At 37.1% G+C, this 27,128-nt stretch overlaps 1 protein-coding gene across 1 annotated transcript; it reads left to right on the top strand.

Moving 5' to 3' along the window:
• Positions 1–541: 541 nt before the first annotated feature.
• aqp3b (aquaporin 3b) lies at positions 542–27,128 on the top strand. Its single transcript, XM_007237955.4, has 6 exons — positions 542–804; positions 18,911–19,037; positions 19,409–19,546; positions 20,864–20,982; positions 22,776–22,993; positions 24,737–27,128. The coding sequence occupies exons 1-6, from the start codon at positions 697–699 to the stop codon at positions 24,927–24,929; spliced, it is 903 nt and encodes a 300-aa protein (XP_007238017.3). The 5' UTR covers positions 542–696; the 3' UTR covers positions 24,930–27,128.

Genomic DNA, 27,128 nt, shown 5'->3' on the forward strand with positions numbered 1-27,128 from the left:
TTGTAGCACAGAAAAACGGGCCAAAGAGTCTAAAAGTTGACGTAATTAAGAGTTTAATATAAAGAGACATCAATTTGAAAAATCTTAGTTTACACAACACTGTCAAAGATAGATAAAGATAGTCAGTCAAGTAAAATGGTGTGTACATAAAAATAATCAGGAAAGTGTATTTTTTAAAGTGGTATATTTCATTATTTGTTTTATTACAGAGTCTGTGGCCCGTGACTTCAAATATATTTCTCTTTCTGGCCCCCAACAAAAAAAGTTTGGACACCCCTGTACTAGGGGGAGGTGGTCCACACTAAGAAAGGAATACACACTCATACAAGCTCAAACCTTCAAATCTGCTTCAAATCTGGTGCGAGGAATGCACTGCAGTGAGGCAGAGACTGCAAGAGACAAAATATGAAAAACAGAATCAAACAGAAAACTGGAGAAGGAGGCCTTACTCTCGGTTATGGGTGGAGATAGAGGGAGGGAACTGGGAGGGCTGGAAGGTGTAGAGGGATAGTTCTGGTGTGTGTGGTGTGTGTTTTTTTTACTTGGTTTAAAAGGGTAGGATGGCTGAGCTGCTCTAAAACACTCACACTCACTTCACGGTGTAAAAGTTCAGTCCAGCACATCACCAGGCCCTTCATCCTCATCTTCATCATCCTCTTCACCTGTGGGGTCGAGCCCCTGGCTGACTGAAGCATCATGGGCAAGCAGAAGGAGCTCCTGGACAAACTGGCACGCATGTTCCAGATCAAGAACCTGCTGGTGCGCCAGGCGCTGGCCGAGTGCCTGGGAACCCTCATACTGGTGGTGAGATTCTGCTGCTGTCTTTATTTTTATTTCATTCATTGTTTTGAGGAGATTAACTTACAAACTATGCGTTTTTATTGTTTAATTAATTAGATGCTACTACTTTAAAATAAAATAAAAAAATAAAATAAATGGGTTTATGCATGGCTTATAAATGGGTTTATTTATGTTATTAATATGGTTAAATGCTTTAAAAATCAGAAATAACCAGTAAAAAATTACCTGTGCCAATCATGAAAATGTCAGCTATCGTGCTAAATTCTAAATATAAATATTCAAATAATGCAAATAATATAGAATGTCATTTAATATGTGAATATACACCACATTATCATTACTGATTAAATCAGTAAATCTTGTTTTGACCGTATAAAATAATGTGGGATCCCTACCTGGCAAATTATAGCTTGTTATTTCTCTTTGTATTTTTATGTTATACTGGTTGTTAATGTTTTTTTATTATTATTATTTATTAACTACCATAGGTAATAAGCATTATAAACTCCTTTATAAACCATGTATAAACCCTTTTAAATAAGGGTAGTTTTTTTTTTTTTTTTTTTTTTTCATAAAGACAGTTCCACAACTTTTCCACAAGATGCGAAAATTAGCTATTTGTAGACAATTGATGCCCCCTAAGCAAATTCAGGTTTGAACTTAACATCATATTAAAGTTTCACCGATGCCGAATCATCATTAAATAATGTTTTTTACGCAGGGGGATTTCTAGGATCAGAGGTTTAAAAAATCCGTAACCAAAATAGTGCATGAATTTGAGGAGAGTCCCAAAAAGGGGTAAGGGGGTTGTATCCGAAAAAAAAAAACAAAAAAAAAAACAGAATAATGTAGATTCTGATGAAATCAAATACACAAACTATTACGTATAGGGAACTGGTGTTCTAATTTCATTTTAAGCATGTTTTTAGCAGATAAAAAGATACAACTGATGGATTTTTTTTTACATATTTTTATTATACATCCCTCCCACAGCTGCATTCGCCATAATCTGTTTAAGTAACTCAGTATCGATGTTTGCTGAGCAATGAAGTCCCTTTATTTATTTTCACCTTATTCTCTTAGCTTGTCAAGTATATCTGCACTGATTTGAGCAAAATGGACATTGGAAATGGCTACAATAACAAAGAAAAAGATGCAGAGCTTTTTAGACCTCAAACAATGCAAAGAAAAGTTTTAAGATTTCAGAAATCAATATTTGGTGGAATAACCCTGGTTTTTAATCACAGTTTTCATGCATCTTGGCATGTTCTCCTCCACCAGTCTTACACACTGCTTTTGGATAACTTTATGCCTGCACTCCTGGTGTAAAAATTCAAGCAGTTCAGATTGGTTTGATGGCTGTGATCATCCATCTTCCTCTTGATTATATTCCATTATAGTATGCTGACAATATTTCAACCCTATTTCAGTGTTGTTTTTGCAGTGGTGCTGAATGGAACAAGGAGTCGTTGTACAAACGTACAAACTGAAGTCAGACGCTTGTGGTAGAAAGTAGATGAGGCTGTAATTTTAGGGTAAAAAAAAAATGAGAACCTAGTCATTATATAGGTGATAATCAAACCCAGAAAGAGAAGAAACCTATACATCAGAGCCAAAACGAGAGACAAAGAGAAAACCAGAGCCAAAAATACAGTCTGGATAAAACAGAAAACAGTACAAACACTACAAAAGGGCTAGCCTTCAAAATTTTAAGTTAAACGCAAGAGAAAAAGGGTCAATATGTCACTGGATTAACAGTGGCAATAATTCGCAAAAACAATGCAAACAAACAGGTTTATATACACATACAAATAAGTAACAGCTGAAAACAATTCTAAAATCCTGGGAATGATGAGTCCAAACACAGGATATTGTCAGATGCATGCTGGGGATTGTAGTTCTAGAGATGCCCATGTCCATTGACGAGAAGGGAAAAGACAGACTTAAGAACTACAGTGTTGGCATCAGGCCTGACCGTCGCCATGACTTACAAAACAAATATAGCCTTTTCATTTACAACCACAATTTCTATTATAATTTCAATTATTTACAATAGAACATAGAACACATACCATAGGTTGAATATGTGACATTTTACCGTTTTATAAAAAAGACAAAAGGCTGGAAAAAATGCTACTAATACAAAAAACATCTGCAATAAGAATTAAATTGCTAGTTCACATGACTGGGTGAAAAAGAGCATTTTAGAGAGGCAGAGTCTTTCAGAAGCAAAGATGGGCAAAGTTGGTTTATCATTTAGTAAAAAAAATAACTTGACTTGGACTTGTATCAAGTAAACCTACCACTACCATGTTTCACAGTTTTTTAGGCAATGTTATTACTGATGATAAACTAGTTGCAAACCTATAAAAAATTAATATATTTTTTTGTTTTAATACAAGGAATCTCTCTCAAATCTTTTGGGACACTGTCTAGTAGGTGTGTCATAATGGTACCATTTGTTTTTTTTTTACTGGATAGGGAGAAGGGCATTCATTGATGGGCCCTTATTGAAATAAATGGTAAAATTCCTTGATTTACAAGGCTAATAATCATGCATTTATTGTAAGAAGGAGCACCTTAGTGGGCAGTTGATCACTTTTTTCAACCAGAAGGACAAACAATATGGCATTTTGTCTCTTTTGTCTCTTTTTTTGTGACTTTAAAGGGCACTTTAGCAACACTTTTTTCAACCATGATGGATTTTTTCTACGTTTCTCTCAATGAAGTCTCCACATACAGGGTTCACATAGTTATGCATGTGTTTATATCTATGAGTGGAAAGAAATACATTATTTCCATATACCGCTGTGTAGATGTAGAATGTAGCAATCTGCTTTAATTCTACTGGCTCATCAAATCTGTGTGTTGATTGGTCTTTCCACAACATACAGCGCATCCATAAAACACAATCTGTTAATATTTACAGCTGTAAATATATATTTTTTACCAAAGTATTCCATTAAAAATGAAAGTGTACCTTAGTAACAGCAGTGGTAGAACATGTAGTTATGCCAGTTATGGACCAGTATGGACCATCTGCCTCCTATTATTAGTTTATTATCGATTGTATCTGGTTTTTATCAACGCAGAATGCACAACGCTGATCAAATCTAAACTTTGTTTAATTTTTTTAATAAAGTGAAAGTTAAAGCAGACGTTTATCTGAAACGGAGCCTGTAGCCCGAGCTGAACTTTTCTTCTCGTTATGTAACTATAGTTTCAATGTTTTTGAGGCATTCTGCCAGAGCTGGGCTTTTCACTGATCTTGTTGAAGGCCGGGGATTGCTCGCATCTCGTCACTTGGTTTCAGCGCCGGTTCTAACAAGCCATCGGCCTTCGCTATTTCCCCCGAAGGCAATTCCCAACATCATCTTATGGGCTGTTCTATTACTGCATTAGATCAAGAGAAGCTTATTAGATGAAGCCTCCAAAGGATGATGGATTGTGTCGAGTTTGGCAGCAGCTAAACGTGTCCAGAAATGACTGACTCTGCCCCTCCCTTTCAGTCCTGAAATAAGGGCGAACAAAGCTGTTAACAAGCCGCAGCAGTAAATTACTCTTAAAAGCTTACTGTTTCAACACTGTTCAGACTGGAACTTTCAAAAGCCTAAATCTTACCAGGAGAGCCAGACATGTCGTTATTCTCATTATTTTCATCAAAATGTTAAGCCAGTATGTCAAAACACTGACTTATTACCTCAGGATTTTTTACTTTTTGGCCCTCAGACTTGACTAATAACATTTGATGGAAAAAAATAAAAAATAAAAACGGGTGCTTAGAATGAAAGAATTTCCCAAGAATTTACTGTTGACTTTGTTCTGAGTCTAAACACCAGGCAAATCCACAATACATCTATGACATGCAAAAGCTTCCTAAATTTGACCAATTTAGAGACTGTAAAAAGTAATATAGATATATAATCTGCTCAATAAATTTGAAGCAACAATTTGAAGCTCCACCACCACCAGTGTGGACACATACCTACAGAGGCTACTGTCTGCTCCACAGACAGACTCCGAAAGTCTTTTGTCCCTCAGGCCATAAATCTGTTCAACTCCTCTCAGCACAGCAAACTAAAGACTCTGACACTTTGTCACTCTGGTCACTACATGGACACACCCCTCATCTCAGCAGACACACTCTCAGAGATGCCCTTTTACATTACATTATTTTGCACTAGTAGTTTGTGCACAAGCCTGCACTGCAAATGTTAATTATTATATAACTGTGTATTTGCACTTTCTGTATAGCGGGCACCATATACCTTCATTATATGCACATCAACTGGTGTTCATTGTCTACTGTGTTCAACTGCACTATTTCCATTACACACTAATGACTGCACTTTTGCACTTTTATACTTTATATATTTTATTGTAGTTGTATTTTTTTGTATTTGTTTACAAATACAAATTGTTGTACACATTTTTTGGTATTTGTAGTTTTATAAGTTTTGTTTTATCTTACCCTTCCTAGTTACTTTTGTGTACTGTAATCTATCTATCTATTGTTGAAGGTTATAAGAGCAAGTTACAAAAACTATATGCTGGCTAAGAACTGCAGTGCAATAAATTTGCAGTGATTATTATGCCTCAATTGTACTGTTAATTTACAGAACAATTCTTTTAACAGGGTTCATACGGTCATGGAAAACCTTGAAAAGTCATGGAATTTGAAAATAGCAATTTCCAAGTTTTGGAAAAATAAAAATACCCAAAAAGTTATGGAAAAGTCATGGAAATTTGATCTACAAATTTTGTGTTTCAATTTATCGATGGAGAAAATCTATTTTAAACTAAAAAATTAATTCAGTTAATTTAGTAAATTAGCCTGACACAATTGAGCTCTCAGGATGTGACAAACATTTTATTATAAAAAATTGGGTGTCAGATTAATTTTCTGCACATATGTTTTAAAAATCGTATGGTCATGAAAAATATGCGTTGAAGGCATGGAAAAGTCATGAAAAAAATCATGAAAATGTATTAGTTAAAAGTATGGCCAGCTATAATTTTATAGTATTTCATTAGGAACTAAAGACACTAAGTATTTAAATTGGTTATTATATTATTATATTATTTATTATTGGTTATAATATTGTAATGTATTTCATTTTACATCCCTTTATTGTCAGTTGTACTGTTACCTAATGCATAAGGGCTCAAGTGATTAGCAGTTCAATTTGAAATGTAATATATATATATATATATATATATATATATATATATATATATATATATATATATATATATATATATATATATATATATATATATACACAGCTCTGGGAAAAAATAAGACACCACAAAAATTATGAGTTTCTTTGATTTTACCAAATTGAAAAATTCTGGAATATAATTAAAAGGAAGATGGATGATCACAAGTCATCAAACCAAGCTGAACTGCTTGAATTTTTGCACCAGGAGTGCAGGCATAAAGTTATCCAAAAGCAGTGTGCAAGACTGGTGGAGGAGATCATGCCAAAATGCATGAAAGCTGTGGGGCTATTCCACCAAATTTTGATTTCTGAACTCTTAAAACTTTATTAATATGAACTTGCTTTTTTTGCATTATTTGGAATTTAGGAGAAATGTTGTCCGTAGTTTATAGAATAAAACAACAATGTTAATTGTACTCAAACATAAACCTATAAATAGCAAAATCAAAGAATTGATTGATAGATTCAGAAACTGATGATGTCTCTTAATTCTTTCCAGAGCTGTATATTACATTCGTTTAAGGGCGTCCACATTAGTGTGACAGACTCTAGCTGGTGAGAAAAGCTTGGCAAATGTAAATGAATAACAGTATTGAGTCTGATCTAACCTGATCTCATGTTGTTTCAATGTTAACGGTTCATTGGTTCTGTGAGAGCAGATCAAATCTCTCTCTGTCAGCCTGTGCCATGACTGAGCGCCTGAAGCTAGTTCAGAAGCAGTGTGATAAACATGCCAGTCATGCTGTTCCTGGAAACATCTGATGGACGTAAACAGAGAGGACTATGTCTGGATCTGTTAAGCACAAATGCCAGTCTGTTAGCAGAGCTTTTATTTATTTATTTGGTTGATTTCCGTATTACAGGTCGGCCACAAATCAAATTTGCACATTTTGTCCTATTTAAACCTACTGCTGTCTATGGAAATGTACATACTGTATTTTTTGAACACTTAAAATCCTTTAATTTTCCTAAAAATCATCAGCGCACCTTATAATCTACTGCGCCTTATGTATGAATTTTATCAGTCAGGTTGTAAAGAGCAGTAAAGCCACTCTGCTAAAGTACAGCATTATACAGGAGTTTCAGTTTAGTTCTCCAGCACAAAGCCTGAAGCATTATTAGCATTACCTGCTAACCGTGCTAAGCGCTAGATCTTTTGCCGTTCAGAGGTGAGTATTATCAGCCTGTAGCTTGCTGCTAACCCCGGCTAGCACTGCTAAAACAGTATCAGCATTACCTGCTAACCGCTAGTTAGCTCTTTCACCGTTCACAGTTGAGTATTATCGGCCTGTAGCCTGTTGTTATCCCAGGCTAGCACAGCTGGAGCAGTATTAGCATTACCCACTAACTGTGCTAAGCGCTAGATCTTTTGCCATTCAGAGGTGAGTATTATTGGTCTCTAGCCTCTTGGAGCAGCATTAGCCTTACCCGCTAAGTGCTAGTTAGGTCTTTTGCCGTTAAGAGTTAAGTATTATCGGCCTGTAGCCTGCTGATAACCCCGGCGGCAGCAGCATTACCTACTAACGCTAAGCTAGTTTGTTTTTTTTAGTATTATTAGCCTGTAGCCTTTGTGTTTATCTTCTTAAAACAAGCTACAAGGGACAAACCGCTAGCTAGTATCGCCCTGGCTTACCAGAACTCTCCGGGTTCCTCAGTGTAGCACTGTCTGGCTAACCTTAGTGGAGATCTGTAAATCTAAGCTTACTGTAAATAAACAGAAGCGCTTTACTTACCCAAATAAAGAGTTTTCAGGAGAGAAATCTGTGTAGATTAACGTCCAGCTCTCGTTTGACTTTAAATGAAAATGTTTTTTTTTTTTTAAGAATGACGATCGGAACAACCAATGATTTATAAAGGAAAATCATGAGAATATCAGGGCTACCCCATACCTGTCAAGTCTCCCGTTTTGGCCGGGAAACTACCGTATTTTACTCCTCTTTCCCACCGTCCTCCCGTATTAGTATTTTCCCGTAAATTTCCCGTATTATACTACAATAAAAAAATATATATTATTGAGGAGACAGGGCACTGACCGATCTCTTAACCAATCGTGGAGCCGATTCAAGGAGAAAGTCCCGCCTTTCAGGAGAAACAGCCAATCAGCTTGCAAAGGAGGGTCAGTGTGGGAAAGCCCCCCGTCGCTGTGAGTTCAGGCAGCTAGTTAGAGCAGCTGATGTTAAAACATACATGGATATACAGCATTTTTTCTAAAAGAAAGGTAACGGTAGGCTAATCATGTAAACTGTGATGAGATTTTTCTGATAGCTGCTTAAAAATACAGCTTGTGACTTTAGAAAAAAATACAGCTTGTGACTCTAGAACTAGAAATGTGGAGAGGACCGAAATGAACTGAACTGATCAGGGGTGGAGTGATCAAAAGAAAGAAGTATTAATTAAAAATTATTGTGTATGCCCCTTAGGACTAATTTTTACTGATGGAACATATCTGGTCCATGTCCTTTTAGTAAAAGCTCATAATACCATTTTTAGTTCACCTACAGTCATTTTGCAGAATTTGTGCACCCTTTGTTAAATTTTATATCCATTAAATAAATAAAAAATATATCATATAAAAGAGTGCATTTATTACAAAAAGACATGAAATCTTAATTTTTTTTTTAAATATATAGAAAAGGGTATTTAATTTGGCTGTATTAAAAGAATGACATATGTAGGAATGTCCACAACATTTCAGATTCTGATAATCTAATTGTAGTGTGTAAGTGGTTCACTTGTGGTTATTTTAGATTTTTTGTAAACCCGTCTTAAAATGTAAGGGATACTGAACCTTCGTTGGGCTGGTGGGACGGCTTTAGGAGTACAGAGGAAAATATCCCTTATTCTTAAATCTAAAACTTGACAGGTATGGGCTACCCAAACTTTTTCATTCCACTGTATCTTGACTCAAAGGTATATTCTACAATAAAAAGACTTTAAATGCCTATAGATGTTCTTTATGAAACACTAAAGGGAGGAGGATTTCCAAGAAGCAGGGTTTTAGAAGTGATCACGAGTGAAGGGTGTCCAATCGGGGTGACCATTTCGTCTTCTCCCATTGGGCAGCTTGGTCTCTTTGGCTCGGAGGAGCATTCCATTTTAAATCCTTCATTTAAAATTTCATTCTGAACCGTGAAGACAATTTTTGGAACTTTATTCAGAGTTCAGTGGGCCTTGTATAACAGCACCGTCTGAAATTAGCAGCTGTGTTTTGGTGACTTTAAGAGCATGCCTTCCTTATTAAAAACAATATACAGCTTAAACTGAAGCATAATATATAAGCTTGCTCTGTCACCATTTATCCGTTTCTTTCTGCCTTCTAAAATAATGGATTCGACTTCTTTATTTTAATTGCACCTATTGCTGACAAAGAGGTGCAAATGTAAATACACAGTTTACCTAGTCTCTATAGAGAAGTACTGCCAATAGAATAGGATTCTCTGGAGCAGATATAAATATGAACATATGAACCAGAACTATATCATGCCTGATTCCAGATGTGGACTATAGAGGGGTATAAAGCCTCTAACATTGGGGCACTGAGCTGTGGAGCAGTGGAACTGTGTTTTCTGGAATGATGGAGTTCCATTCAGTACCTTTGGTGTAAGTTGGCAAGCTATAGATAAGATGTGGTGGAGGTCATCCAACACCCTAACCATCCACTAACTTCCTTAATGCAATACAATCCTTACAGCAGTGCTCCAAAATGTAGTAAATAGGCTTCCCTGCAGAGCAGAGACAGCTACACCAACAAAAACAGAAAAAAAAAATTTAAGTCCTTGATTTTGGAAGAATAAATTAATAAGCAGGATTTGTATCACAGTAGGTTGGTCGATATAGTGCATGTGCAGCTTATTTTAAGGACTGTTTAATAAGACTAAATTTTTACTGTATATGCAAATTCATGCATTTCCTTTCTATTTAATCATTAGTGGGTTTGGATAAAATATAAAACAGCTATATATGTATGTTTTCTAATCATGGCCATCCATGGCTCCCATCACCACCACTGTAAACATTCGTTTCCCCTTTAAAGGAGAAATCCAGTGTGAAATAGACTTGTGGTGTAGTGAAATATGATAATGAGTACAAACTTTTGTCAAATAGCCTACCTCTATTTATCCCCAATATTCCAAAATGCAGCACTTTTAGCCGATGCTAGTTTTTTAGCCGATGCTAGTGGCTATCTTACACCCCATCAACCATCTATTTTCACGACTTGTGCCCGCGCCGCTAAAATACCATCAGAGCTTATGAATATTATCTACACTGATAAGTGTGGTGGCCTGGAAGTGAGGTGTGTTCAGGTAAATTTCTGACGTGTTTGAATCTTGGCAGCAGGAAATACAGGTGCGCCACTGACTGATTAAAACCAATCCTACCAATCCTATCTTATCCATGCGATAAAGAATTAAATAACATTTCTGTTCCCTTAAATAAGCTGCTGGTCAGTTTTCGCTGCTGAGACACACACAAGTGCCGTGCTGTAAGACATGAACGCACCAAAGTCAGAGCACACCTTTCACTTATTATTCTAATGGAATGAATACTGGCACACCAATTTTTTTATTTCATGTTACACCCAAAACACACCCATGATTAATTAAAAGAATTAGTTTATGCCTTTTGCACAGTTTGAGCTGCCCTCACGATCCCAAAAAACAGCTGCACAAAGCAAAATTGATATGTGCATTATAGATCACTAAAATAGTGCCCTATATGTTACTTTTTAAGCCTATAATTTTTTTTTTTGCCTGGTACTTAGGCTCAAAACAGCAAAGTCTCACAGCAGTAAATTCCTGGAAAATGTCTTAAATCCATTTAAATTGTTGAATAACATCTGTTTTACCTTCAAGTGTTACATTTATATATACAGGCAGCAGCTGTGTTCATAGGATACGGTTATCTACTGTAAAAATAAAGCAGTATAGTTACAGTGAAATGGTGGGGCCCTAAAATAAAGATGTTTAAAGCTGTAAAAATCTGCATTTCTATGAAAACACTCTCCTAAAATCACTGTAAAATCCTGACATTTTACACAGTTTAGAAAACCTGTTGTACATCATGTAAGGCAGTTATCTATCATGTTTCATGTGAAGATTGTGAGCACCACAGAGATTATTCCATTCACTGTGGAACTTTCTGGATAAGCTACTGTTGTGAAAGTTAGCCACTAACAGCCAACAATAACAATAGTGTAACAAGTCAAACCAAACCAGCTAAAAGGCTAGCTTGTTGTTCTGCACTACAACTTGGTAAAATAAGCTGCTAATTAACCCAATGTTAGACTGTGAGGCTTCCAGGGCAGATCAGTTTCCATCAGGACGAGACTCTGAGGTTAGCAAAGGTTAGCAGTTTGCTCCTCAGTGCATACAGAGGCTTGAGGTAAATAGCCAATTAGCATCTTGGAGGTAGCCCAACTCTGCCATGCTTTGGAACAGTAGAGCATGTACAAGTGTCTAGATGGCAGTAAATGGTTAATGATGTCTCTTAGAGACATGACACCTTGAACCTCGTAGCAAACCCACTGTGAATGCAAGCTGTATCAGACAGGAAACGTTCCAGGAATTGTGTAAAGTAAGAAGCTCCAGTGGGGGATTCACTCTGAGGGTGATACTCTCTGAAGGTTTAATGATCAAACATCGTAAAAACAGCATCAAAAACTCTGATGGAATTATTAGAATCTAATTATCTATATATCTCACATCTTACACGGCTGTTACAAGTTCTCAGCTGAACTATAAATCTCCTGCGAATTTCGATAGACTCAAAAAATGAGCTTAACCTCATTCTGTCTGCATTATTCCTGCAGGTCTTGATCTGATCTGACAATCACGACACCGAATCAGAAAAAAAGTTGGGAGAGACAGTTTTCTTTTGTTTACTTAAACTTTTATTTTCTTGTAGACAGTATCACCCACCCCAATATATTTCATGATTAATTTGGTCAATTTTTTTTTTTAGTAGTTCAGTAGCGGTGCTATATGGCCCAGACAAGCTTTTTTTTTTTCTCATCTTAGCAATGACTTTAATACTGCTTATCATTTCACCTATCAGAACTCAAATTCTTCTCTTCCCTGCAGAAATTGAGATGTAGTCCAGTGTTAAGCTGAGCTAAACGCTGGCATTGTTGCCATGTGCTTTAGCCAGACCTGACTCTTCCAATACCAGTTTTCTCCAGTTTCCAAGAGTCTTCTAAAGGTGTAGGAAACAGTACTCACCACTCTCAGGTTTCATCTGTGATTTCTCTAAAGAAAAGACTTTTATTTTGAATAGTTACAGAGTTATCTGTGTTTGTGTGTCTATGTCTAGTTATTATCATGAGTGAATGTTCTTTGTTTAACAAAAGTCCTTCATTTTTTTGGCTTAAATTTGTACACAATAACCAGAATAACCTGACTGCTGAATTTTTTTTGTGCTTATTTTGAGTTAAAATGACTTAAGATTAAGGTGAAAATTCTTTGTAAGACTGAATAGCTCTTCCACAATTTAGAGACAAGAATATCAGAGTGTAGCCTGCGTGTTTACAGTGTTAAAACAAGCTACGTGGGACAAACCGCTAGCTTAGTGTAGCACTGTGGCTAGCGCTAGTGGTTAGCCGCTAATGCTAATGCTGTTGCACCCAGACTTAGTGGAAATCTAGAAATCTAAGCCTACTGTAAGAAACAGAATCACTTTAATCACCCAAATAAACAGTCTTCAGGAGAGAAATCTGTGTATATATTAACATTCAGCACTTGTTTGACTTTTAAAGAAAATGTTTTTTTTAAGAATTATAGTTTTGTTTAGCTTAGCTTTACTTAGTTACCACCCAGCGGCAAGAAATGCTGAATTAGATGGAAAACATGGCGACACCTCCGTTCCTTACTAGTGTCGCATAATGTGCCTTAAAATCCTATGCGTCTTGTGTATTAAAATAGGCAGCATCTGTGGTCTTCCTTTTTCATGATGTCTTTCTTTTTGAGACAATATCGCCCCTACAGGGCTAGCACACTCATGTACACTCTAAAAAACAGAGGTACGATATGAGTACTTTTTTGTACTCGAAGGTACACTCTTTATAATTGTACCCTCAAAGGTACAATATTGGTCTTTACAGGGTCAGATTTGTTCCCTCTGAAGTACAAAGTCATTTCTAACAGCAATAAGTACAAATTTGTACCATTTAACCAGCCAAAGGGTACATTCAGTATTCTGCATCACTGTACTAATGAACAATATATATTTAAATTGCACATTTTTTATTTGAAAGCCAGACAATTTTGTATCATCAAGTTTTTGAGCCATATTTAGTTGATGATAATGTTTATAATCTTTATGATCTTTACTGCCACAAAAACCATGGGTACAAAAAAGGACTTTCACTGAAAGGTACTTTTTTGTGCCTCAATATAAGGTACAGCCCCAGCGACAAGCTTTGTACTCTTTTAAGTACAAATCTGTACTTATATTTCTTAGAGTGTAGGCATATTCATCACTGTGTGATGAATGAGAGAGATTTCAGTTTTTCGAAAATGTCTATATTCAGATAAGAAAAACAGACTGTTTAAATACGTATTTTAAAATATATCTAATAGACACACGATGTGACCTCAAATGCCAGCACAAATGGGGTGTGGCTTGGTTATAAGAGTCGTTTTTTTATTGCTTTTTGACTGGGAATATTGTGTTCCACCACAAATCTAGTCCTGGTGATGTCTATGGAGCAGCCCATGTTGTTTTGGCCTTATTACTAAGTCAGCGTAGCTGGAGAGCACAGCACTGTAGGGGGTAGAACAGGTACACACACACCGTCCAGCACATGCTGTGCATAATAGCGTGCATTCCTTGACGGCGGCTCATGCACCAAAGTGGGTACACTGGGCCAAGCGTGGCTCTGTAAATAGCAAACACATTTCCTGTCCTGTGATGTTTGGAGCACAGATTCATATTACTCTCCTGTTTTTTTATATATTTTTTTATTCTGTTGTTTGTTGTGTTTACAGCTGGGGCTTCTTCGAACATTCGACCCTCTGAGATCCATGTGTGGTTCTGGAATTCTCAGTCTGGGTGTGCAATAAATAGCGCAGCTGTTTGGACTTGCTACCATTGTTGCATCATAAATTGAGGCCAACTCTGTTGTCAGATTGACAGCCTACTAGAAGTAAAACGGTACAAATCTGAACAAAAACAGAACTGTTGTAGGTCAACAAAGCAGGGAAAAGTTTTTGAAAAAAAAAAAAATTTGAATAGCAGGCCAATAGCTAGATGTTACAAGTATCACAGTTTATTTATTATTATTCCACAGTTAGTTCCGACCTTGCAGTGTGATTGGCTGAGAGGTGTTGTATTAGTGCCATTATCAGCCGGTAATGCACTGTAACCGAAGCTCTCCATGTATTACTCATACAGGTAACCTAGCAACGATGCAGCGAAACAGTGCTGCTGCAAACGGAGCAGCAACCAATAACTAAACAGATCACATTTGGCCTGCATCCTCGTGCCTACATCCACAACACAGCAGTGCCAATATAACATGTTATAGCACTCCCTCTTCGGTATTATTGCTTAATTATTCCAGTTATTCTGATTCTTGTGTCCAAATTTAAGGCAAAAATATCAGTGATTTTTGCTTGGTTTAGGTGATTGAGACTTTGTAATTGTTGTTTTTTTTTTTTAAACAAATCTTACTAAGATTTTTTTTTTTTGCAGCGTAAAAGCTACCTATGCAACAGTCGTATATTCATTGCTATCTTGGCACCACCAAACTCCATGCAGCAGTGCACAAACCTAACCAACTTTTACATCAATATTAAACAGAATACAAAACAAAATAACACCCAGGTCAGTTTTCTCTGCTGAGAAGCACAGAATCAAAGCCTTAATTTAAAGCAGGGGTGTCCAAACTACGGCCCGCGGGCCATTTGCCGCCCATTTCCTGTTTTGGAGCGACCCGCAAGGTATTTTAAACTGGCCAAAGAGTCTAAAAGCGGAGAGAGTGCGCATTTCTAGCGTAGAAAAACGGGCCAAAGAGTCTAAAAGCGGAGAGGGTGTGCATTTCTAGCGTAGAAAAACAGGGCAGAAATTGTAAAAGCGGAGAGAGTGCGCATTTCTAGCGCAGAAAAACGGGCCAAAGATTCTAAAAGCGGAGAGGGTGCGCATTTTTAGCGTAGAAAAACGGGCTAAAAGAGTCTAAAAAAGTTGCCGTAATTAAGGAGTTTAATATTAAGAGACATCATGAAATTAAACATCAATTTGAAAAATCTTAGTTTACACAACACTGTCAAAGATAAAGATAGTAAGTCAAGTAAAATGGTGTGTAAATGAAATAATCAGGAAAATGTATTATTATATTATGGTATATTTCATTATTTGTTTTATTACAGAGTGTGGCCCGTGACTTCAAATATATTTCTCCTTCTGGCCCCCAACAAAAAATGTTTGGACACCCCTGATTTAAAGCCTTAGTGTTTATATTATATGTACTCCTCACAGTACAGTAACTCACAAACCTATATTAAAGAATAAAAAAAAAATACTGTGATATACATTTGGCCAAACCGCCCAGCAATGTACCGAATGTACCGAATAACCTATTTTACTGTAGAGAAAAAGGGTTTTGTATCATCTACACTTGTAGCCTGTATACGTTCCAAGACCTGTAAAGGGGTTAATTCGTCTCCCTGTGTCAAAGATCACTAATGTAGTGTGAAAACCCCAATAATTGAAGGACTCCTGGCCTGAAACCTCTTATTAGAAATTAAAAATTAGAAACACATGTATGAACATTCCTGCAACACTGTAGACTTCTGGCTTTATCATCCTAATATAAGCTGGTTTATGTTGGTCTGATTCCGGTCGACCAGCATTTCCGAATTTTGTCAGTTTTTGTCCTTTTAGCAGGGGTGCTTTATCTCTTTTAACTAAAACATCCCCTTTAATGAGTTTTGAATAAGTTGCTTTGTTCACAGCAATGGTGCTATTTTTAACGAGGTGTGTAAGAGTTGCCTCAGATTCGGTGTTCCTGTGCTTGTTAGTCTAACATGGGCTTCAGACGGAATGGCTGTCGAGAGAAAAGCGCTACAGGCTCCCTCACTAATACCAGTCCTCCCTGTTTGGCAGCCGGGCGAAGTAACGAGCTTCCCCATTAAACGGTGACACTCCGGACTGGCCGCCAGCGTTTGACCCTTGCCATGCGAGTTACATCTCCCATAATGACTCTGTCTGCTCTTAGAGGTTAGACTCTAACAATGAAATAACAATCAAAACTTCTATTGTGTGCAACTTCATTATCTACAAGGTCATCAGATTGAAATCTTTAATGGTTGTTGTTAGTTGCTGATCGAAATCAGTTTAACACTTTTCTCTCCTGTTAAAAAAAAAAAAATTGCTCAGATAACAAGCACTATTTCATCAGAAATAAAATCAGAAATAAAAAACAAAACAAAACAATGGAGCTACGAGAGTAACAGGGCCAGTAATGGGAGCTTGAATTTCACCAATTAGCATGGCACCAACTTTATGTGTAAATAATCACACACTCACATCAGAATTAAATGCCTCAGATGTGAAGAAATTTAAAATGATGTTGGTATTAAACAGGGCTGGACTGGGACAACAAAAATCGGCCCTGGCATTTTTGGTTTAGACCGGCCCCTCATAATTAGCGAAGCACTAAACTTGTATATTATGTATGTGGGGTTACAGAAAAGCATAATGTATCATCAGCATATTAAATATAAGACGTTTAGAGTCTATTGTTAACTCCACCATTTTTCTGATATAACAGCTCAATTCTAATTCTTCAGGTTAAAGGTGCTTCCTCCTTTAAACAGTTATAACATATGTTTGTATCAGGTTACAAACAGGGCATTCTGTATAACCTCACCATTATCAACTTAAAAAAATGAATCTTTATTATAATCATGTTTTGTTTTTTGGGATGGAAAGTTGTAACAGGGCTGGAGCTCTTTTATTAAATGCTTGAAACCAGGGTTCTCTCCTACTCTCATTATGAGAGAAACTTTTGATCTAGGTGGAACAAAATAAACAATGAGTATGATTTTGGCGCTTTATTAAAAACAAAAACAACAGCATTACTTTAACTACAAATATATATATTTTTCTAATTACTGAATGCATTTTAGTGTTTGAGTTCTTTTTAAGAAATATTAGCTTTAGATTGATAAAATTAAATTATATTAGTGGTGTCAATCACTTACATCAGAGAGAGAGAGAGAGAGAGAGAGAGAAAGAGAGAGAGAGAGAGAGAGCGCGAGCGAGCAAGAGAGAAAAAGAGAGAGACAGTCACAAAGACAGAGAGCGGGAGACAGAGAAAGTGAGAAAAAGGGACAGTTAGAGAGAAAGAGAGAGAGAGCGCGTGCGCACGTTTAAGCGAGCGAGCGAGAGAGAGACAGTACGAGCGCTGGACCCTGCATGCACTGTTTCCAGTCGCCCATGTGCTCAGAGCTAAACCACGCAGAGAGTGGGTGTGGCCGCTTTCTTCCTATATCCTAATTGGTTCAGTCGACTGTCTATATTGAAGATGGGCCCAATGGGCCACCCAACAGCATCGGCCCCTGAGGACTGTCGGCCCACCGGGCATTTGCCCGGTACGCCAGATTACCAGTCCAGCCCTGGTATGAAAGGCAACAAAGGAATCCAAACAAACAAATTAAAAGCAAAAAAACGTAGAAAAGACTTTTTTTCTTTTTGTAAAAGAATCTTAGAAATTACGTTGACTTTGAGATCTTTCATGTCTTTTGTGTGGCTTTCTTTTAAGATCTTATTTCTTTGTGAGCCTTTTGCTTTCTTGTAAGATCTCTTCTCTTTTTTGTGAGCCTTTTTTTTTTTAGATCTTTCCTCTTTTTTGTCTTTCTTTTAAGATCTGTTTCAGTTTATCATCATCTCTTTGATGTGAAGATGCTGTCTTCGGTGTAATACAATTATTTATTACAAGGACTAAGACAATATCTTCAAGGCGGTTCTAGGCCAGCCCTGGAGAGAGATGTTGACCAGTTTGATGTTCCTGCTTTCTCCTGGACTTGGGGACCTGCTTAAATCGGGTGTCATGGTATACTGTACATCTGGAAATACTAAATCATGCTCTAGGCCCAGAGACATCCATAGGAGGAGTCTTTTCTAGAAGAATAGATACATACATTAGTGAGGAAAATACTGAGGAAAAATCAAAGCTGAAAATTTATGTCACTCTTTTTTCCTTTTAAACACTGTTACCGGTCAACCCTCTACAAAGGTGCGACTGTAAACTGAGGTTTACAGTCGAACTGCCCTGAAGGAGTTTAGTGACTGTACCATCAACAAGATTAGAGAGTTCCTCTCTAAAAACCAAGACTGGATAAATTAACTAGCACCTTTTTTCTAGCAGGATTGGTTACTGTAATTGTCTCCTTACTGAACTTCCAAAAAGTACTCCCATTACACTGTATACCCTATACTGTATACCTCTGTCTTATACAGAATAGATGTTAAAGACTTGGTTTGGTTTTCTACAAATGTGTCAATGGTTTAGGATCAGCATGTCCATCTGTGAGACAAGCAGATCTCTCAGATCCTTAGGAAACCAGTCAGTAAGTCCTGTGTAAGGTAAAGTCTAAACATGGAGGGGCAGCATTTAAATTGTTGAATGTTAAAGTTGTTAAATGGAATTAGTTAAGCATTAGAAACTGGAAACTTTTACACCCAGACTGAAAATGTTCCCGTTTGATCAGATTTCAACTCAGTTTTAAACATGGCTAATATTTAAAAGTAGAAAATAAATAAAAAAAAAATATATATATATATATAAATAAAACCCTTTGTCTAATACTGTATGTCTTTAATAAAAAGTGATTGGATGTTCTTTAATAGTACAGTTTAATGCAGTGCTTCTCTTTCCCTCTCTGCTGCAGATGTTTGGTTGTGGAGCGGTTGCTCAGTTGGTTCTCAGCGAGGGTTCTCATGGAATGTTCCTGACAGTGAACTTCGCTTTCGGTTTTGCTGCCATGCTGGGAATTCTAGTGTGTGGTCAAGTCTCAGGTAAGACGAGGCCTAAAGCTGTGTGTCTGTGCACTGGGCTTCCACTCTCTGTGTACTGGTCACTTCATTAGAAACACCTACTTAATACCTTGTGCTTTCACTTACTGGCCACTTTTTTTAGAAACACCTATACGCTTTTAGGAGCTATAAGATATGGTTCAGTTATGCTATTTATTGTTGCATATAGCAAATAACTGCTCTAGAACCACCTAGTGCCTTTATTTCTGTATGAAGCATTAAAGGGAGAAAGAGAAAAAGAATGTTTTTAAGCAAAGCAAAGTAGATTTTGTCCAGACATGCTCTCTAAATCATGGTTCAGGCATGTCAGATTAGCCTAATTATGAAGATCCTCTGGTTTCTGGTTTCTACAGGTGGCCACCTGAACCCGGCCGTCACATTTTCCCTGTGCATTCTGGGCCGAGAGCCATGGAAGAAGTTCCCTGTGTACTTTCTGTTCCAGACATTAGGAGCCTTCCTTGGATCAGGGATCATATTTGGCATGTATTTTGGTGAGTTGCAAGAAACATCTCTACCCTAAGGCTAATTCATGCTAGTGTCCCTATCCAAGTTTATAATGAGAATAACTGAAAACTACACTTTAAATCACAAATAGATCAGAACCAAGCTTTTAATCAGAATAACCCAAAACCAAGCTTTTAATCAAGAATGGACCAGAACTGAGCTTTAATGAAAAAGGAACCTGAACTAAGCTTTTGATCAAGAATGGACAAGAACTGAGCTTTAAATCCAGAATGGACCAGAATTAAGCTTTAATAAAGAATATACCAGAACCAGACTTTAATCAAGAATGGGCCAGAAGTAAGGTTTAACCAAGAATGGACTAAAAATTAGCTTTAAATCAATAATGGACCAGAACTAAGCTTTTAATTAAAAATGAACCTGAGCTGAGCTTTAATGGAGAATAACCCAGAACTGAGCTTTAAATCAAGTATGTACCAGAAATCAGCTTTAATCAAGAATGGACCAGAACACAGTTTTAATCAAGAATGTACCAAAACTGAGCTTTAATTAAGAATCTACCAGAACCAAGCTTTAATAACAAATTAACCAGAACCAAGGTATAATCAAGAATAGACCAGAACCAAGCTTTAATAAGAAATGGATCAGAACTGAGCTTTAATCAAGAATGGAACAGATCCAAGATTTATATGAGAACTGACCAGAACTAAGATTTTTCTCAAGAATGTACCATAACCAAGCTTTAATTAAGAATGTACCATAACCAAGCTTTAATTAAGAATGGACCAGAACCAAGCTTTAATTAAGAATGGACCAGAACCAATCTTTAATCAATAATACATCAGAACTAAGCATTAATCAAGAATGGACCAGAACTGATCAATGGATCAACATGATAGACTACCCAAAATGTTTATATAACCACTAGACTACATGAGTAAACAGAATATACCTCTGCAATTTAAAACATTATCATGGTCCAGACTCAGCCTTGAATAATGTTCTCTAACATGGACTTATTACATTTTAATGAAATTCCCCTGGTTTAGGGTGATGTTTGTACGTTAGGGCCATGCCATCTGGATCTGATGAAACGTGAGGAGACAGACTGTCAGAGGACAGGAACTCAGAGAACCTCGGGGCTAAGTTTAGAGCAAGATGGCCACTCAGAACACTCTCAAGTGATTAAAGCTGGGACTGAGAGGATACGTTACACTAAAACTTGTGTAAATGTGTATATGTTCCAGCTCTCTTCAATCTAGTAGATAATCTAAACTGCTGAAGTTGCTGCTGTTGGCATTTCATGTAATGTGGCTTTGTGCAAATGTCATTGTGTGTAATGGTAGATGCTCTGTGGGAGTTTCGTAAGGGAAGTCTGATTGTGGTGGGAGAGAACGCTACCGCTGGAATCTTTGCTACCTACCCCTCCACTCATCTTAGCTTGATCAACGGCTTCTTTGACCAGGTAAGAGGAAGACAAAAACAGCCAAGCCATATCACTCTACAGCAGCTTTAGCCTGTAATCTTAGCACCCTTTCCATGGATTTACCAATAATGACTAGAAATGACATGAGAAATATAATATTTAACCCATTAGCCAATTTAAAGCTAATGTCAAAAATGTGCAGAATATTATGCTAAATTTAAAAGTTCATAAAAGTTTGTTCAGCCTATAAGTAGTTACTGTAGTTTGTCTATTTTTAAGCTTCCATGGGACACGACAAAAATTCATGGGCACAATACTATTGGAAGTTAAACATCGCTGCACTGACCTGTGGCAATGCGTGTGGTGTTTTTTTTTTACTATATTAAATATGGATGTGTTTTTTTGACAAAGTCTCTTGTCTGTATGCAAGGACAATTCTAGCCAGACACCGCCAGTCACAATCATTACCACCCACTGCACTGTCCACTGTGGGTGATAATGAATATTCCTAGTATACGCTCGACCCTGTGGATCGAGCAATGTTATGTTTCTCTCCACAACATCAGAAATACAATGTCCCCCATATATCGGTACCTACTGTAAGGCTTTGCTCAAAATTCCATAAATCACATCACTTGCCAGTGTTGAGCCTCACTTATACACACAGCTTATACAGGTGTGGCCATTTAAGACTTTGAAAATAGTCATGGAGCCATATTCACCCTCAAATGACTTTTTTTATTTTCTCAAATCACAGACCTTACACACATGCCAATCAATTTGAAATATCTATGTATTTTTTGCATTAAAAGTTGAGCTTCACATAAAAAGCATGAATTTACCTATTTAAAAGAATTTCAGAACATTTTATGTTACTGGCTGTTGCAAAGGCCCAAATGATGTTTCCTTCTTGAGACTTTGAAATCATTTAGACCAAAAGTATATTTGTACCAATGTATATCTGTAAACAAAACAAGTATATATACACTGTGTTCCAAATTACCTTATTTTTCATACTACAAGGCACACTGTATTTTAAAGTGCACAATCAATAAACATTTCACGTCAGGCTTCAATTTTCGTGAAATACCTAATGCACTATTTGATGCTTTTCAGCAGCAGAGAGATACTTTTTCTTTCCCATATTGCTTGAAACCTGTGGAAAAATATCACTTGCATAATAATTTGGAACACAGTGTGTGGGCCCTATCGTACACCCTGTGCAAGGCATGTAGCGTGGCGCATTGCCATCATACACCCCGTGAACAGTCTATTTTTACACCTTGCGCACACGTCCTTGAAATAGCGTTGGACTTTAGGAGTATATTAAAGCAGATGGGTGTGGCAGCCTGGAAATGACGTGTGTTCAGGTACATTTCTGGCGTAAAAAAAAACACTTGTGCAACTGATCCGGTTAAACCCTGACTAAAATCAACAGTCAGTCGCGTGGCCAGAACTAGGTCACGATCACCACAAGCACAGCAGTCCTTATTCACTATACCACACTCCATCACTTTTTTACCACCTTTAAATTTAGCAAAAAACACCTCGTCCAGAACCTTCAGCAATCAATTATAAAAATTAAATATACTTAAAAACGTAAACAGTAACTATAACTTAATAGTTGTATTTATTTCTGACAGTTATAAGGATTTATATTAATGTTCAGTACACAAACTGTAGCTTAATAGAGCAGATAGAGGCATTCTGCTGTTTGATATATATATATATATATATATATATATATATATATATATATATATATATATCAAACAGCAGAACATATACACACACACATGATATTTATATGTATGTATATTATTAATTCACAGATGATTGGCACAGCAGCTCTGATCGTGTGTATCCTGGCCATCGTTGACCCCTATAACAACCCCATCCCGCGGGGGCTGGAGGCTTTTACTGTGGGTTTTGTGGTGCTGGTGATCGGCCTGTCGATGGGCTTCAACTCTGGGTATGCTGTTAATCCTGCCAGAGATCTGGGACCCCGCATCTTCACTGCACTCGCAGGCTGGGGCAGTGAGGTCTTCACGTGAGTTATTTCAGAAGACAGCACCTTCTGTCTGAACCCACACATTTTTATTGAGAGCAAAGTATTGGAACTATTGACCACCGTAGCTTTTCACAGCAGCCACATGTATCATGTGACACCGGCAGCATTCTAGCAGTTTCTGTGCATAAACAATACAGAATTCAGTACGCTTGCTGATTATATAGTCCATAAGTCAATAACCATGTCAACAAACAGCTGTACTGTTGAGTACTAATCAAAAGTTTGGACACACCTTCTCATTCAATGTTTTCTTTATTTCTTTCATTCATGTAATTTCTACATTGTAGATTAATATTAAAGACGCCAAAACAATTAAGGGACACATACAGAATTACGTTGTCCTCCACAATCCCCTGATCTAAACCTGCTAATCTGGGGTGGGTGATTTGGGATGAGCTGGAGCTTCACAGTGTGAAAGAAAAACAGAATCTGTTGTTCAGAACCTCCAGGAACTCCTTCAAGACACTGAGAAAACTATTCCAGTTGACTCTACCTCTTGAAGACACTGGGATTAAAATACCAATCGTGTGCAGATCTGTCTACTCAAAAGAATCTAAAGTATAAAATATGTTTTGGTTTGTTTACAACTTTTTGTTTACAGAATAATTCCGCATGTTTTCCTTTATAGCTTTAATATAGTCCTCAGTATTAAAACTACAATTTAAACGTTTGACTGGTACAGCATTCTGCAAAGACAACTTAAAAAATATGGATCTAAAGCTGTTGGAGCCAAAGTAATTGTAGTATTTTTAATATTTTAATACGTACAGGGGTTGGACAATGAAACTAAAACACCTGTCATTTTAGTGTGAGAGGTTTCATGGCTAAATTGGAGCAGCCTGGTGGCCAATCTTCATTAATTACACATTGCACCAGTAAGAGCAGAGTGTAAAGGTTCAATTAGCAGAGTAAGAGCACAGTTTTGCTCAAAATATTGCAATGCACACAACATTATGGGTGACATACCAGAGTTCAAAAGAGGACAAATTGTTGGTGCACGTCTTTCTGGCACATCTGTGACCAAGACAGCAAGTCTTTGTGATGTATCAAGAGCCACGGTATCCAGGGTAATGTCAGAATAGCACCAAGAAGGACCAACCACATCCAACAGGATTAACTGTGGACCCAGGAGGAAGCTGTCTCAAAGGGATGTTCGGGTGCTAAACCGTATTGTATCCAAACAACATAAAACCACGGCACCTCAACTCTTCTGTTGCCACCAGAACTGTCCGTCGGGACAATAAATTATTGTGATCTAAAACCAGGTGTTTCAGTTCCATTGTCCAACCCCTGTACATTCCATAAAATAGCTGTTTGCCTGGTTTCGTACACAGGAAAAAAACAGTATCACTTTATCAACTTGGTTTTAATTTAATGCAACAATGAAAAATCACAAAACTGATCTAATTTTAGATAAAGCTAATTTATTTATGCTTTAATAAATACAAACTTTCCAAACATGTATTGTTAATGTAAGGTTAATATACTACTCATCAAGCTCATTGGTGTTAAATATTAAAAGGATGTTACTTTTCGTGACTTGATTAAGATTGAAGTGTAAAACATGGGACTTGACTGAGACTTGCCTGTATTGACTCAGGACTAAAGGGTAAAGACTTGGAACTTACTTGTTACTTAATACTTAGTGACGTTTTCCCACCTGTGGTAATCACAGTCATTATTGTTCATTGTTCTGAATGTTCCTCTGCTTCTCTGCCACAGGGCTGGAGATTACTGGTTCTTCGTGCCAATCTTCGCCCCTTTCTTTGGCTCAGTGGTGGGAGTACTGGTGTACCAGCTGATGGTGGGCTTCCATGTGGAGGGAGAAGCCCGAGACAAAGCGGCGGCAGCTTCACGGGAAGAGAAAGAGAGACTAAAGCTCTCCAGCATGACAGAGAAGAACGAGATGGCATGAAGATTCGATTTGGATTATGTGTCTGATAATCAGTAAATTCTGGGGTTTTTTTGTGTGTTTTTTTTTAGGAATGCTCCAGCATTTATCAACCTGTGCTTTCTCTGTAGAAAATGTTGACCCTAATGTTGACCTTGAAGGGGCTTAGAAGGAGTCATTTCAAAGGCTTTATAATTACGACACTTTTAGTTTAGGATTTACTTTCCATTGTTTGCACATATATTTCCAATGTTTACTCACTAATTTTAGCAACAGTTCATTCATGTCTACACTTATTGACAAAAAAAACCCTTAATTCAAGTCCAACACACTTTATATCAAAATATATATTTTGGACAGTGAAAATACTTCTTATATATTTTGCATACACTGCGAGTGTAGCAATAGTAACAATTAAACATTAGCAACAAAAAACGCACCAATATCCCATAACAACAATCCTAAAAAATAAAGAGCAAATTGCATAGTTACTATAAATACACACACACACATATTAATATGAAATTTATGTTATCAAAGTGCAAATATTTCTTACTTAAGTTACTGACACAAGTAGGAAGAGGGCTTAGAAATTCAAGCAAAGCCCCTTAAGGGAGAAAGAAGTTCTTCAGTTGGCTGAAACTCCACCCTCTTTGACTAGGTCTGCCTAACAACAGAGCGATCTATATTCTGATTGGCTCAACGAGAGTATGTTATAATATACAGCCGATGGATTGGCAAGCGTGAGAAATACCATGTGTGGCGTGTGAGCAAGTGAACTTGCTGAGGTGCGTGTGTCACACGCTCAAAGCGTGAGACTTGAGAACACTGTATTTATATATACAATATTACAATATCCAGCTGCATTCACACAACTACCAGTGTTTAACACCACAGACTTGGTGACCTCAGTAATAACTAAGAAAAACATTGAATGCCAAAATGTGTCCAAACTTTTGACATTTTTGGTACTGTATATTACAATATATGGACTCCCCTTATATCCAGCATGCACTATATAGCCTATATAAAAGTACCACAAACACCTGCTCTTTCATTGTTTTAAAAACAAGTCTTCACTTAGATTCTACTAGATGTTTGAGACTACTCCATCCAACTATCCCACTGTCTGTAAATAAAGAAATACAAGAGACCCTATTTTAGCGATCTATAGACAAGTAGTCAACCATGCCCCATGTAGCTTGATTCAGGGCGTCAGTAAGTCTTTGGTATCAAGAGTACGCATGACTCGAAACACACAAAAGACATGAACTAATTCTCTTAATTAGTTGTGGGTTTTAATCAGTCAGTGGTGCACCTGTGTTTTCCGCTGCCAAGATAGCAATACACCCAAAATTTACCTGAACAAACCTCATTTCCAGACCACTACACCCATCGGCATAGATATATTCGTAAACTCCAGCGCTTTTTAAGCAACGCAGGTGGAGGAGTGAAAATAGTTTATTGGCGTGGTGTATGATAGCAATGGGCATGTATAAGCTAGGGCCCAAAGTGTACTTACTATATGACAAGCTGATAAGATGAGCAGTGACTTTAGAAAGAAGAAAGATAATAATGTTATAATATAAAAGAGTATTACTCTAATGTCCAATATATCATACTTACATATTCTATAAGGTTTAAATACAGTGGTGTGAAAAAGTGTTTGCCCTCTTCATGGTTTTTCATGATTAGTTTTTACGTTTGTCACTCTTGAATGTTTCAGATCATCAAACAAATTTAAATATTAGTCAAAGACGAAACAAGTAAACACAAAATGCAGTTTTTAAATAAATGTGGGAGAAGGGTGAAACTCAAAAATCACTTAAAAAAAGACCTGCCTGACAAAGCTAGATAGACCAAAAGATACTCAAAAGCTAAACATCCTGCTAAAATCCAAAGAAATTCAGGAAAAAATGAGAAAGAAACTAATTGAGATCCATCAGTCTGTAAAAGGTTATAAAGCCATTTCTAAAGTTTTGGGACTCCAGCGAACCACAGTTAGAGCCTTTATCCACAAATTGCGAAAATGTGGAAGGGTCTTCCCAGGAGTGGCCTGCCAACCAAAATTACCCCAAGAGCGCAGCAACGACTCATCCAAGAGGTCACAAAAAGTGGTTCATGTTGGAAAACCCTCCAATGTGGCAGAATTACAACATTTTCACACAGGGCCATGTAGGTTTGGATTTGTTATCCCTTAATAATAAAACCTTCATTTAAATA

Source organism: Astyanax mexicanus, chromosome 17, assembly GCF_023375975.1.
Source record: "Astyanax mexicanus isolate ESR-SI-001 chromosome 17, AstMex3_surface, whole genome shotgun sequence".
NCBI lineage: Eukaryota > Metazoa > Chordata > Actinopteri > Characiformes > Acestrorhamphidae > Astyanax > Astyanax mexicanus.

Excerpts from the sequence above, each read along its gene's own strand:
- aqp3b (XM_007237955.4), top strand. The coding sequence starts at position 697 with ATGGGCAAGCAGAAGGAGCTCCTGGACAAACTGGCACGCATGTTCCAG. Across the intron at positions 805-18,910 it reads TGGGAACCCTCATACTGGTG|ATGTTTGGTTGTGGAGCGGT; the intron begins GTGAGATTCTGC and ends TCTCTGCTGCAG. Across the intron at positions 22,994-24,736 it reads TGGGGCAGTGAGGTCTTCAC|GGCTGGAGATTACTGGTTCT; the intron begins GTGAGTTATTTC and ends TCTCTGCCACAG.